The sequence below is a fragment of the Ipomoea nil genome, unplaced genomic scaffold (assembly GCF_001879475.1).
Source record: "Ipomoea nil cultivar Tokyo-kokei standard unplaced genomic scaffold, Asagao_1.1 scaffold1317, whole genome shotgun sequence".
Lineage (NCBI taxonomy): Eukaryota > Viridiplantae > Streptophyta > Magnoliopsida > Solanales > Convolvulaceae > Ipomoea > Ipomoea nil.
The window spans coordinates 1,423,920-1,438,236 of NW_017617745.1; the positions used below are offsets into that span (position 1 = coordinate 1,423,920).

The following is a 14,317-nucleotide window of genomic DNA, read 5'->3' on the forward strand; positions in this document are numbered from 1 at the left end:
TATTCTAATATTATAAAATAATACAATACAATTCTTAATAAAATTCCTATTTGTAATACGAGACCCTAATTATCCGAACAATATATTCATTCCGAATGCTTTCATATTCGTACTATAATTCTACATTAAAATTCCTATTTGTAATACAATAGGACAATATATTTCAAATAAAATATATTGTTTTCTACTTTAAAATTCCTACAATCCTATTTGTATTACAATTGTACATTAAAATCCCTATTCGTAATACAATAGGAGAATACAAATAAATCTGACACTATAAATACTAGAAATCTTATAATCTGCCCACACAATTCAACACCTCCATTTCGAATCTGCGAAGGAATTTTCGTTCGATTATTCAAATAGTAAATACTAATGGAATCTATTTTTGTCTCTGCTTCCAGCCTATCCCCAAAGACAAGAAAAAGTTGTATAAGACTCCGGTTGATGCGCTGTTATTTGTCAAGGGAATATCCACGTTCCACAGTCAACCAACAAACAGTGGAATGCTTATTCCATGATTCCCAGGTGAATATAATTACTATAGTTCAGCGGTTTATAGTACATGTTTATTTCTGGTGGAATTGATAATCTTATAATCTTATTAATTTTTTGCATGCTCTACGCTTTTTTAATAAAACGCAATAATTCTTTATTTTTATTATTATTAGTTTACGAGTTAGTATGAATATAATATTGAATAGATTGATGTGGATTCTACGGAAGCACATTATTGCATTTTTTTGTCTGGTTTGTGGCACCCCCAATTCGGATTGATGTGGGGCAAACTAATGGCGTGAGATCCTTCGATTCGTTCGAATTAGTATGAATACAAACACCCCCAGGTTTCTTTTTCCCGCCCATGTTTGGGAAATTTTTAGTGAATATTAAAAATTAAATAAAATAGAAAATATGTATTAAAAACATAACATCAATATTGTTTACTTTATAATCATATTGTTTACTATGTTTTGGTGGCTTAGTTTTTAAATTCACGTTACATGTACGAATGACATGATCTTCATCAGGGAACTTGCATTCATTTACAAATTCCAAAAGAGTTTGTTTTAAAATTCAACAAGCTCTTAAAGGAAGGGGAAGTGTATGATATTCACAATTTCCTTGTGCAAACGTGTCGCATGAAGTTCAAGTCGTGTGAACATAAGTACATGATGAAAGCGAACAACGACACTTTGATCAGCGTCACAGATCTAGATGGATATGATTTTCCCAAACACATGTTCAAATTTAAAGATTTTGGATCGTTGAAAGCTCCTGGAGGAGTGGATTGCAATCGGCTAATTGGTAAGTTATTCTTTAAATTTTGTTCTATACTAGATGTGTTCTCATTTGTTTTTGTTATACTAAATTTCTAATAGTATATTCATGAATGACAATTTAAAATCTTTTGTTTGGTTTTCGCAGATTTGATTGGCCGTGTAGTTTCCATTACTGAGCCAAAAACTATCCAAGTTAATTCAAAACCCCAAAGGTTGATTGATTTTGTCATTGAAGATTCTCGGTATGTATTTGTTTAGATGACCTTTTTAATTTGTTTAAGTATAAATTTAGTCGTCATCATGTTCATTGTTGTTCACTCAGGGGGAGTCGGCTCACGATTACTCTGTGGGAGGAGCACGTGGATTCTGTCTTACCTTACTATAATGCTGATTTGACAGATCCACTGTTATACTACAACTGTGTAGAGCCAGGTTGAATGATGGTAAGTAATTACCCAGTGGCAGGCATAAATTTATTTGATTCGATTTTAACTATATTTAAAATTAAAATTTATAATTTAAAATTGTTTATCATACTAGACAGTGAGGTTAGAATATCCAGTTCCTACACTGCAACAAAGATTCTGTTCAACCATGAGTGCCCTGAGTTGCTCAATTTCAAGGAGAGGTATTGTGTCGGTTTTAAATTTACCACTTCGTATAATATTGTATTTCAAACAATTTGATGATTTCGGATAATCCGTTTAAATCAGTATGCCTAGGTTCTTTACTCCAATACGAAGTATAAGCTCAAGTTCAAGAATGATTGGATCTGGATCGTTGGAAGCTTTATCGAGTGAAAATGTCACAATTACTTCTTTGAAGGATATTTATGATGACAAGAAGGTAAAAATTATTGATTTAGAGTTTGTATTGAAACCATTTGAAAAGACACTCATTATATTTCTCAAGTATTGTGTAATTGATTTTTAGGTCGGTGAATTTTGGGTACTTGGAGAAATTCTAGGCATAGAAAGCGAATGGTACTTCAAGGCCTGTAAGAGTAAGGGGTGTGGGAAGAAGCTTCAAGACTACACAGACAGAATGTATTGTAAGGCATGCGATAAACACTGGCCAGACGGAATAATTAAGTACAAAGTGGTGATTGATGTCCTGGATGATGACCAGGATGGCCATCTTCTACTTTGGGACAATATTTGTTCGACACTATTAGGAATTACTGCTGGCAAGTTATTAGAAAAACATTCTGAAGTACGTGAATCCATATATCTTAGCAATCAACTATTCGATTTTGAATATATTAATATTATCCCGTGTATAATTTTTTTTTTTGTTTTTATCTATTTTGGTTGAACTAGGATGGTTGCTTGCCCAATGAAATTGAAGGCTTGATTGGGAAGACAATGATGTTTAGGATTGTCACACGAAAGGACCAATTTAAATATAGTGGTAATGCTTCTTTTACCGTGCTTAGAGTGGAAAAAGATGAAGCTATCGTGCAAACTTATCAAGCCAAACTACTGAAGAAAGGTGATGAAGGAACAACGGTTAAGAAGCTTGGTGATGAAATTGAATTCAATGACAATTTAAAACAAGTAAGTCCTCATTAAACATGTTTTTACCTCCTTCAATAATATTTTTTCAACCTTATATTTTAATAATTAGTTTCATCCAGCGTATACCACCACTGGAAGCTACATCTTCGTCACTCCCAGGAGTCATCTTGGTTGATGATAGCACTCCCGAGCAGCAGTGTTTAAAGAGAACAAATGTAGATTGTTCATCATCTTCAAAGGGTATGAAGAGGCCTAAGATTGAGCCCAAAAATTAATTTCCTATTTCCACACTATTAGACCATGTTTGTCTTTTTTACTTTGTTTAAGTAGAGTAAATGCTTAACAGATGATTTATTCTGTTAGGCATTAAACTTCAGCATAACTGTTAGCTTATATAGGATACGAAATAAATTATTTCGCCACTCATGTTTTTTCACCTATTCTGTGTTTTTAATATGGAAGTTAAGTGTATTGAATTCAAAGAAACCAATTTTCATCTTCTCATGCTTTCTAAATTATATATGTTTATTAACAATTACTTATTACCTCATCAAAAGCTTCAAATATATCAATACTCGGTTGGTGAATGGTGCAAACGATTGTTCTTCCTGTTAACCACGTTCTTGTGAAGAAAAATCAGTCAAGTTGGCCACAGGTGACAGGGAGTCTATCATAAAACATAAATATGTTGTAAGATCATGTACACCAAATACAAGTAAATGAATGGTCCATATAATAAAGGAGAGAGAAAATGTTACAAGAGATATAGAGAAGAAATTTAAAGATAACCACTAAGTACCTTTATGCAAAGCAGACGTCAGACTACTAGCCCAACGATCAGTTAAACCAGTTTTCTCTGGTGAAATATTTCCTATATAAGAAGCACTAGAATTTACAGCTGCAAGATCCTTTGGAAAGATCTCATTGAACCTTGGTACGGTTTTGTGTAAACCATCATAATCAGCATTACTGGTAACTATACCGCTATTTGAAAAAGGAGGCAGCAAAGTGTTGTCTACAGAATGATCAGAAGCAATTTCAAAGGCAAAACTTCCCACATCTCTATCATTTTCACCCTTTTTTTTTTGAGAATGATTATATACCTGTACAGCAATCAAATTCAGAGAAATGTGGATAAAAGTAAGGAATTTCAGGTTTAATAGACACTAAAGCAGGAGATAACATGCCTCTGTGAGAAGTTCCCAAGCCCATTGAATGGCCTCTGTTTTGAAATAATCTCCGAAAGACCAATTACCAAGCATCTCAAAGAAGGTATGGTGATAAGTGTCCTTGCCAACATCATCAAGATCATTATGTTTCCCACTAGCTCTAATGCACTTCTGCGTATCACATGCGTGCTTCATTTTCCCCAATTCAGTGTTTGGATCCACAGTTCCTAAAAAGATGGGCTTGAACTGATTCATGCCTAAATTTCATAACCAAAAGTTAGTGGTTTTTTGTTATCAAAAGTGTCTGGAATAAATAAATACATAAATGGACATAGCTCCAAGCTCACTGACTGAAAAGTAGGGATTGAAAAGTGCAAAATAAAACACAGACACAGAGAACGTCAGAAATGAACCTGCATTGGCAAAGAGGAGGGTCAGGTCATTGTGAGGATCAACGGGGCTGGACTGGACACATTTGTGATCCTTGCTTTCGAAGAACTGGAGGAAAGTATCCCGGACCTTTCTGGCTAGCCACTCCAATCCCGCCGCCGTCGGCTGAGAGCCGATCGTTGGAACTGGAGTCAACGCAGACACAGAGAAACCTCGCCGGAAAATACTACCTACTGCCGGATGCATATAATAATAGAGAGTGGGGAATCCAGTGAAGTCTAACCAAGAAAGGATAATAGACATTTAAGTGCAAACACAATTGTCCAAAAAGAAATGTGAAAACTTAAAGCAAGTGCATCATTTATCAAATGTAAGAAGTTCTTCGAATCAACATATTCAAAATTGGCAAGCAGAGATTCAGAAACTACCACATAGAAGTCTCATCAAACAACATTAAACTTATAATTATTATAATAATAGGCAATCTGTAAACTTGTACTAATTCTCACTTCAGAGGAAAGACTTAGAAAATGATCCACATCTAGGAATGAGATGGCTGAGCCAAGCTCCACAGCAATTGTGAGCCACTTTTGTTGCTATGTTGAAAGACCACTGATACCAGGCATGCCAACCAACATGTCCTTTATTCCGTAAGTTCAATTGTCTCGATGACTTCCTTCACAAATTCCTACAGAGTCAACGACAATCGTGTTGGAGTTATATATGTAAAATGGTTCAGAAGAGAATAGAACAATCCATATGTAGCATAGAAATGGGCAGTGATACAGATTTGGTTTTGGAATCAATCTCTGGAGGAACCCGTAGCCAAGCAGAAAAGATAACCTATTCTTCTACTGTAATATGAGGAGAATGTATATCGTTCTACTCACAGTAACCAGAAACTCGAACAAATGTCTCTTGAAGTTTAGGAGCAAATGCACAATAAGAAAACAAACAAAATAACCATTAAAGCATTATTTAGCCATCAAACTACATGCACAATAGAATTATTCTCCGTGGCTTATTTTTGGTTCCGGAGGGAAAAGAAAACAAACAAAACAACCATGGAATTTATTTAGTCATCAAACTTTAAGTTTTTTGGGCCCTAGATGCAGTCAGCCAGTCTGAAACCAACCACCATCAAAAGGCATGATAACATTTTTTTCCAAATTAAATAAAAACATTATTCGTCACTATTCCAATTAATCAATATTATTCATATTCTATTCGTACTACAATTATACATTAAAAATTTTATTCCTAATAGGATAGGACAATATTACAAATCCTATTACTTAACTATAAATTAACTATGATCTTTCTATTTTCTTGTGAGCATCAGTTTTTCACAATTCACACAAACAACATAATGAGGAAACTCACAGAATCAACAATTGTAAGGGGCAGGAAGAAGCAAAAGACCACGGATCAAGGTTAGAGCCAAAATTAAATCTCATTATATACTGTTTCACTCATTATTTTCTTTATTATCTGTTTACTTTAGAACTCCGGACTTGATTTTCTCATACTGAGAAATCCAGTTTCGAATTTCTCAGTTTGAGAAATCAGACTTGTGTTTCTCAAATTGAGAAGCAAGATTCAATTATTTGATAACCCGTGCATGCATTCTCAAATTGGGGACAAACGACTGCAAAATTAAAGGGTTTAGACGAATTCGGAATGGAATACATAAAAAAAAAAAGCTTGAGTGATATCAAATTCCAAGTCCAGAAACATTTTCATTCTCACTGCTCAATAGAAAAAGGATAAATTCCACATTTTCCACTTGAATAAAATCATATTTTGGAGCCAGTCTTGACTGATAAATCAACTTGAGTGACCGTGCACCAGCATCCACAACTTACAGAATAATTGAGTAAAGAAGCAAAGATTTTAGAGCTAATAGAAGTCAACAATCATGCGCTCTTAATTAAAACAGAAATTTGTGCATGAGACATCATTAGTGGAATTCTGTAGCATTCAATTGCATACCACCAAAAGAAAAAAGTAGGCAGGTAAGGTAGCAATGGAACACATCCAAATAAGTGAGCTCAATTTACTAAGGCAGAGAAATTACTAAGTTTACAGAATTAAGATTTAATTTAATGTTAAGAGGGGACGTAACTACAAAATCACATGGAAGCAGTTAGAAGTGTTAAGCAAAATGGAGGTGCAGAAATATCAAAATCACCTTGTCGTTGGAATGATAAATTAAGCAGAGAAGGAGGGGAAAAGCTCCGGCCTCGAGAACCGCCTTAACTCCCGCATCAAAACCGCATGAAAAGCTCCCAATCGCAGTAGCGGACTGAATTACGAGCGAATCGTGGATTTCTCCGCCGACCTGAGCGGACGTGACAGAGGAAAGAACCGAAACTACGGCGGGGACGGCACCGAGCTTGAGGAACGAGAGCTTCTTAGTTCGATTCCCGATTATCTGGTTCTTAACCTCCCGGAGCGCCTTGAGCTGAATCTCGGGGCTGGTGGAGCTCAGCCGCCCGATCAGGTCCTCGGTGCGGCTGTAATGATGCGGCGTCGGTGAGGCTGACGTCGGCATGGCGGTCGGGAGCGAATCGAGATGGAGTTCATGCGCCAATGAGAGGAAAAGGGAATCGGAGGCTGAAAAACTTACTGTGAGAAAGAGAGAATTTGCACCCCGGTTGGTTCTTTGTCCGTTCATCAAGTCTGGTGGGTGGTAGCGGTGGCCACTGACCGGTGTGCCGTGACGGTGGCCGATGTGCGAAAGGGAGGAACCCGGCGAGGCTGTTGCCTAAAATCCCAGTGACGCCGATTAGAGCCACGCGTTCTAATCGGCGTGAGATAGTGTTAGTAATTTTAATTTTTTTTTTTGAAAAAGTCTTAGTAATTATAATTAAATAGTTAAAGAGAGAATTTTTGGTTAGTAATTTTTATTAAATAATGAAAAATGAGTGTTTTTTAGTCGTGATCGTTTTTGTTTGTTTATTTTTTTTTATTTATTTAGAAAATGAGGCGGTAATACAAACAACTGTTGGTTCTTCACCATTTAATCCAGTTCATCCGAGATTTAATGGTGAGCAAATTAATTTTTCTAATAGTCTACACGTTTATTTTCTTCTGTATAAAATGCAGTCATAAATTTTTCTTCCTGAATATAAATAATTGTAGTAGCCGGTAATGAAGCATTGTTTGGTGGATTTACGGTTTGCTCTCCATCAACACTTATTAATATACTCAACCAAGGTACTACTATTCAAAAATATAATATAACATAATAGGTTAAATTATATGCAAATTTTGATTTATTTGTTCGGTTAAATTGTTGCCGTTAATGTTCGTCAAAGTCCATTCAATGAGAATAATGTGGAAACTGGAGCAACATCATTAAATACAATCACAAACGGTATATGTTATATTCAAATTATTCTATTTCTCATCTCGACTAAAGCAATATTTTAATCTTATTTTATATATTCAATAATTTTAAATACTTTTACGTATTAATATTATTTTGTCTTTATTTGATGCCATTATTTGTTTTGCAAAAAATTGCAGTTGCTAGCAACCCAAGTTTATATGATTTGAACAGTACAATTGGACCATTCACACCTTCCACTGTCGTCACAAATTGTAAGAATTTTCTTTATTTGTTCATTATTTATTTCTTCATTTGTTGTATATGATAAGTGTGTTGTTATATATGCTTGAATAAAAACAAATTCTATACCATTAATGTGATGTTATATATGTTTGAATAAAACAAATTGCAGTTAATATGTGTACCATGTTTTCACCGTCCAATGAACGTTCATTGAATATGCTAAATATGCCAACTTCAGCGTCTCTATCACGCCATCCATTAGATGATGTTATGAACGGTACTTTATACTTCACTGTTCATGCATTTTGCCTTTTGTTATTCCCAATGTGTATTTACAATTTTTTCAATTACTTAAAATTACTTTTAACAATTCATTGTATTTTATTAAAGTGCAAAGAGAAGCGCACAGTGGGCGTAATCGTGTTTCGTGGTCAATTATAAGAAATTCCAGTAGGTCATCGTCACGAACAAATGAGAGGAATTTAAACATGGATTTCGAACAGGTTGAGACTCAAAATAATAGATATGGTCAGTTTTCTTTGCTCTAAATACAAACGTTTGTTCTGTTCATTTTTTCACAATATAAATAATGTTTGTTAATTATAAGTTGTTTACGTTACCAGATCATTATTTTGACCTTGGAGATGCGGCTCATTCGTGTAATTATTGTGGGGCTTTATTTTGGTGGAAAGAGCGCTCAAATCAAAATGTATCACGCACATTGCCAAAATACACAAAGTGTTGCTATGAGGGCAAAATCCAATTACCTCGCATGAAGGATCCTTCTCGTGTGCTCGAGAGCCTTTACTTTGATGATACTGAACGGAGTAGACACTTCCTCGATAATATTCGAAGGTATAACAACATGTTTTGCTTCACGTCTCTGGGTGGTAAAGTCGATAGGTCCCTCAACACCGGTAGTGTTCCTCCAGTGTTTAAGATTAGTGGTCAAAATTATCACTTGATTGGAAGCTTGGTTCCAACAGAAGGGTCGATCCCAAAATTTGCGCAACTATATATTTACGACACAGATAATGAGATTAACAATCGCATCAATTCTGTCAGGTAAATAACAAATACATACTCTCTTATGTTTGCATTCCACCTAGATATTCAACTATTATTTATCTATTCCCATTATTTTTCCTATATAGAGAGGATAGTAACTCAAGGGATATCAATGAAGAGATTGTTGTCGAATTAAAGAATATGCTAGACCAAAATAATGTCTTGGTCAACTGTTTCAGAATGGCAAGAACTGAGATCCAATCTAACCCAGTTGTTGAGGTTAAGATGAATTTAATAGGCAAGCGGAGCAAAGATGGAAGGACCTACAATTTACCTACTGCTCATGAGGTAGCTGCACTTATTGTCGGGGATCTAAACCCATTAATGGGTGATTTAGACATATTGATTGAGACCAGGACTGGGCAATTGAAGAGAATAAATCAATTGAACCCTACATATCTGCCGTTACAGTACCCTTTGTTGTTCCCCTACGGCGAAGATGGTTATCCGCGAAGATATTATATTCTCTGATGCATGGCGCGAACATCATCCTGGTGGCAGGATAAGAATTAGCCCCAAAGAGTATTTCTCATTTTATATACATGAGAAAGTGAATGAGAAGCATACATTGTTGTATTCTAGGAGGTTATTCCAACAATTCTTGGTTGATGCATATACAATGATCGAATCTGCACGCTTGGTATACATTAGAACTCATCAGAAGGCATTGCGATGTGAAGCTTATCAGGGGTTGAGTGATGCGTTGACAAGAGGAGAATTAGACCCCACAGCTCGAGGAAAAAGAATTATACTCCCATCAACATTCACAGGTGGAGCTAGGTATATGATTCAGAATTATCAAGATGCAATGGCAATATGCAAACACATCGGTTATCCACACATATTCATTACATTCACTAGCAACCCAAAGTGGCCTGAGATTGAGCGGTATGTTTCACACCGTGGCCTTAAAGCAGGGGATAGACCTGACATCGTTTGTCGCGTGTTTAAGATGAAGCTTGATGCGATGATTGAAGACATCAAAACAAACAAAGTGTTTGGCGAGATATGTGGAGGTATTTGAAAATCATACATATTTGAATTTACTATCATCAACTCTAATTTCCATTTATAAACTTGAATTGTTCATTGTTGGATTCTTTTTGCAGTTATCTACACGATTGAATTTCAAAAAAGAGGACTCCCTCACGCGCATATCTTGCTATTTGCTAAAAGAATGAATAGGGCAAATTCTGCGAACGAGATTGATGCCCTGATCTCAGCTGAAATACCAGACCCAGATGCTGATGCTGAATACCATGACGCAGTCAACGAATTCATGTTGCATGGACCCTGCGGAAAAGTCCGGAAGAATTCGCCGTGCATGGTAAATGGTAAATGTTCAAAGTATTTCCCAAAAAAACATGTTGCTCATACAAATTTGGATAAAGATGGTTACCCGATCTATAGAAGGCGTGACAATGGGCGTACAATCAAAAAGAATGGAATCGAACTTGATAACCGTTATGTCGTCGCGCATAATAAACATCTGCTCCTAAAATATCGCGCACATATTAATGTTGAATGGTGCAACCAGTCCAGGTCTATTAAATATTTATTCAAATATGTGAACAAAGGAAATGATAGGGTGACGGCAGGATTCATGAGTAGTTCAGCAAATACTGTCAATGGTGATGTGGTCGATGAGATTAAGATGTACTACGATTGTCGGTATATATCAGCATGTGAAGCCACGTGGCGACTATTTGGATACTTGATACATTATCGAACCCCACCTGTGGAGAGGTTAAATTTTCACTTAGAGCACCAGCAGAATGTTGTATATGCTGAAGATCAGCCCTTGAATGAGATTGTGGAGAACCAAACGGTTAAGCAGAGTCAGTTCAAAGCTTGGTTTGAGGCGAACAAAAAATATGAAGAGGCCCGGTCACTCACTTATGCGGAGTTCCCCAGTAAATTTGTTTGGAAACAAGATCTGCGTGAATGGCATCCAAGGAAAAAAGGCTACTCCATAGGACGATTGTTCTATGTTCCGCCAGGGTGTGGAGAATTATATTATCTTAGATGTCTTTTAAATTTGGTATGTGGACCTTTTAGCCATAAGGATATTCGCACTGTTGCAGGGGTCATTCATAATTCGTTTAGGGATGCGTGTTATGAATATGGATTATTAGATGATGACAAGGAGTACATTGACGGCATTACTGATTCGAGTTACTGGGCATCCGCGTATGCTTTGCGAAGGTTATTTGCTACGCTTCTCACTTCAAATTCACTCAGTAAGCCAGAAGTAGTTTGGAATGCCGTTTGGGAATTTCTTGCCGAGGATGTACAGGTTCAGCGACGTCATGTCATGCAGAATCCAGGTATATCGAGCTCCAATCTATTTATTCGAATTTGTTATTTGTTTTCCATTATTTATAAATAACTAAGTTGTTCTTTTTTGTTCCTTTTTTTTTGGTTGAATTTTGTAATATATTTGTCAATATATACTAATATGAATATCTAATGAATTGATACCACAAATTTAAGTCAATATGTACTTAAAAGGGGAAAATGATAATTCAACGAAATTCTTTTTCCAATTCATTAGATATTATTTAATTTTCATATAAAATTTTGTTACCAATTAAGTTTTATTAATTTTTTACCAATTAATTAATATTCATATTAGTATAGATTAGTGTACGGTAAGTAATAATATATTAGAATCACATTTGTATTACAAAATTTATTTACAGTATATATTGACTACAATTTTATATGAAAATTAACTAATATATTAGAATATATTAGAATTTTGTTGGAATTTTCCATATCATTAATTAACTAATTCTTTTTCCAATTCATTAAAATCCCAACGAAATTCTTTTTCCATATCATTAATTAAATAATTCTTTTTCCAATTCTCTAATTAGTTAATTTTCATATAAAATTTTGTTAACAATTAAGCTTTATTACATTTTTTTACCAATTAATTAATATTCATATTCATATTAGCATAGATTAGTGTGCGATAACTAATATATATTGTTGGCCTCCAATCTATTTATTCAACTTTGTTATTTGCTCATCATTATTTATAAATAAACGCATTTGTTGATTTTTATTTTGTTTTTTTTTTGGACTATGAAGAGTTGATGTTATCGGATTCGGATAAGAAACAGTTCGCTTCTGGTGGAGTTGGAGAATTTGTTATCTTCGTGGGGGAAGAGCCTTAGGGACTTTCCAGAAATGCCAATTCCAGACGAAAGTAACATGGGTTTGATAGAAAATATGTTGATAGCCGAAGAGTTGGCGTATGACAAGGAATTGTTGAAAACAGAGCATGAAACGTTGGTAACAAAATTGACGGACGAGCAAAAGAATGTTTATGACTCTGTGATGAATGATATTGATTCTAATGGAGGTGGATTGTTCTTTGTGTATGGTTACGGAGGAACAGGCAAGACATTTTTGTGGAGAACGTTATCCTCAAAGATAAGGAGCCGTGGAGATATTGTTCTCAACGTTGCTTCAAGTGGAATAGCATCTTTGCTTTTGCCAGGAGGCAGGACAGCGCATTCCAGATTTGCTATACCACTTTCATTGAATGAAGATTCCAAGATTCCACATGCAATATATCGCAAGGCAGTGACCTTGCTGAGCTTATAATAAGGAGCAAATTGATAATATGGGATGAAGCACCGATGACGCACAAACACTGTTTTGAAGCTTTGGACAAAACCATGAGGGATCTATTGAGGTTTGCCATACCGGGTAGTGCTGAAAAGACATTTGGTGGAAAGACAGTAGTTTTGGGCGGTGATTTTAGACAAATTCTTCCAGTTATTCCGAAAGCAACAAGACCAGTAGTTGTCAGAGCAACAATTAATTCTTCATACCTCTGGACAAATTGCAAGGTATTGAGGCTCACGAAGAACTTGAGACTACGGAGCTTAGCTTCAGATGAAGATAGACAGATGGTTGATTGGTTTTCAAAATGGATTGCAGACATCGGGGATGGGATTACAGGAGTTGAAAACGACGGTTTATCAGAGATCGATATTCCAGCACGGTTTCTATTGAAGTGTGGACCCGATCCCATAGCAACTATAGTGGAAAGCACCTTCCCAAGCGCGAGATATGACATACTTGATGAGTCGCACCTAGAAGGCCGAGCGATCCTCTCACCGACTTTAGATGTCGTTGATCAAATTAATCAGTACATGTGCGACATGAACACTGCAGAAGGTCGAACATATTTAAGTTGTGACTCTTTGTGTAAGGCAGAATCAGACGGTGAAAATCTATCAGAAGTACACACTCCTGAATTCTTAAATAGTTTGAGATTGTCAGGTGTTCCTAATCATTCATTGACATTAAAGGTCGGTGCACCTGTTATGTTATTGCGGAACATAGACCACTCTCTGGGTCTTTGTAACGGGACACGGCTCATCATCACAAGATTGGCAGATCACATTGTTGAAGCAAGAATAGTTAATGGGACACATCAAGGAACCAAAGTTCTTATCGCTCGAATGTCCCTCACTCCTTCTGATACAAGATTGCCTTTCAAGTTCCAGCGTAAACAATTCCCGTTGATGCTTGCATATGCCATGACTATCAACAAAAGCCAAGGCCAAACACTAACTCATGTTGGGTTATTGCTTAAAAAACCGGTCTTTAATCACGGACAATTGTACGTGGCTTTCTCCCGAGTCACCCATCCCGACGGCCTGAAAGTGTTAGCTTTAGACAATGATGGACATGATTGTGTTGCGACTACCAATGTTGTTTACAGAGAGATTTTCAATAATGTGTAAATACAATCGATGATATTATGTATTATTTTTTCCCCCAAAATGAAAACATCGAAAAACATAATTGCGTACATCTAGACATTAGCTATTAATTCGGCAGTTATTTGTTCGAATTCAATCAATGATAACATCAAAAAACATAATTGTTCCAACTCAATCCTTCAATTGTATTATATATAGATTCGATGTTATAATTTATACAATTGTATATCGATTTAAATATATTTAAAATATTATAACAAATTTATTCCGTGCAACGCACGGGTGAAAATACTAGTTTTAATTAACGCAAATATCATATAGACACAACAACGTAACATACACCAGCTTTGGATGGAGCAAAAATTAGATTCCTATTATTTTTAGTTATATTCCGTATATACAGACAAACCCATATGAAGTGCAAATTGTTGCCAAATTTATACATCCAAACATTCTCTAAGGGTATCGGATTTATTTTCTTCAACGTATCACCTCTACCTTGCTTCAACTCCATGAAATTCATGCTATAAGTGAATAAACTATCTTTCATGTCAGAAAATGCTTCAGG

General features: G+C 35.6%; 3 protein-coding genes and 1 pseudogene across 3 annotated transcripts; 3 read left to right on the forward strand and 1 right to left on the reverse strand.

Annotated features, from left to right (window-relative positions):
• Nucleotides 1-1,142: 1,142 nt before the first annotated feature.
• On the forward strand, nt 1,143-3,075 carry LOC109185225. The gene is made up of 8 exons (XM_019335208.1): nt 1,143-1,308; nt 1,429-1,525; nt 1,606-1,715; nt 1,824-1,911; nt 1,997-2,129; nt 2,217-2,495; nt 2,603-2,839; nt 2,920-3,075. Exons 1-8 carry the CDS (start codon nt 1,143-1,145, stop codon nt 3,073-3,075), a joined length of 1,266 nt encoding a protein of 421 aa, XP_019190753.1.
• A 2,998-nt stretch (nt 3,076-6,073) lies between these two features.
• LOC109185226 (armadillo repeat-containing protein 8-like) lies at nt 6,074-6,969 on the reverse strand. Its single transcript, XM_019335209.1, has 2 exons — nt 6,551-6,969; nt 6,074-6,220 (listed from the first exon to the last, which is right to left on the reverse strand). The coding sequence occupies exons 1-2, from the start codon at nt 6,911-6,913 to the stop codon at nt 6,074-6,076; spliced, it is 510 nt and encodes a 169-aa protein (XP_019190754.1). The 5' UTR covers nt 6,914-6,969.
• Nucleotides 6,970-8,708: 1,739 nt separating this feature from the next.
• LOC109185227 lies at nt 8,709-10,028 on the forward strand. Its single transcript, XM_019335210.1, has 3 exons — nt 8,709-9,001; nt 9,091-9,414; nt 9,506-10,028. The coding sequence occupies exons 1-3, from the start codon at nt 8,709-8,711 to the stop codon at nt 10,026-10,028; spliced, it is 1,140 nt and encodes a 379-aa protein (XP_019190755.1).
• Nucleotides 10,029-10,161: 133 nt separating this feature from the next.
• LOC109185228 lies at nt 10,162-13,770 on the forward strand (annotated as a pseudogene).
• The last annotated feature ends 547 nt before the right edge of the window (nt 13,771-14,317 follow it).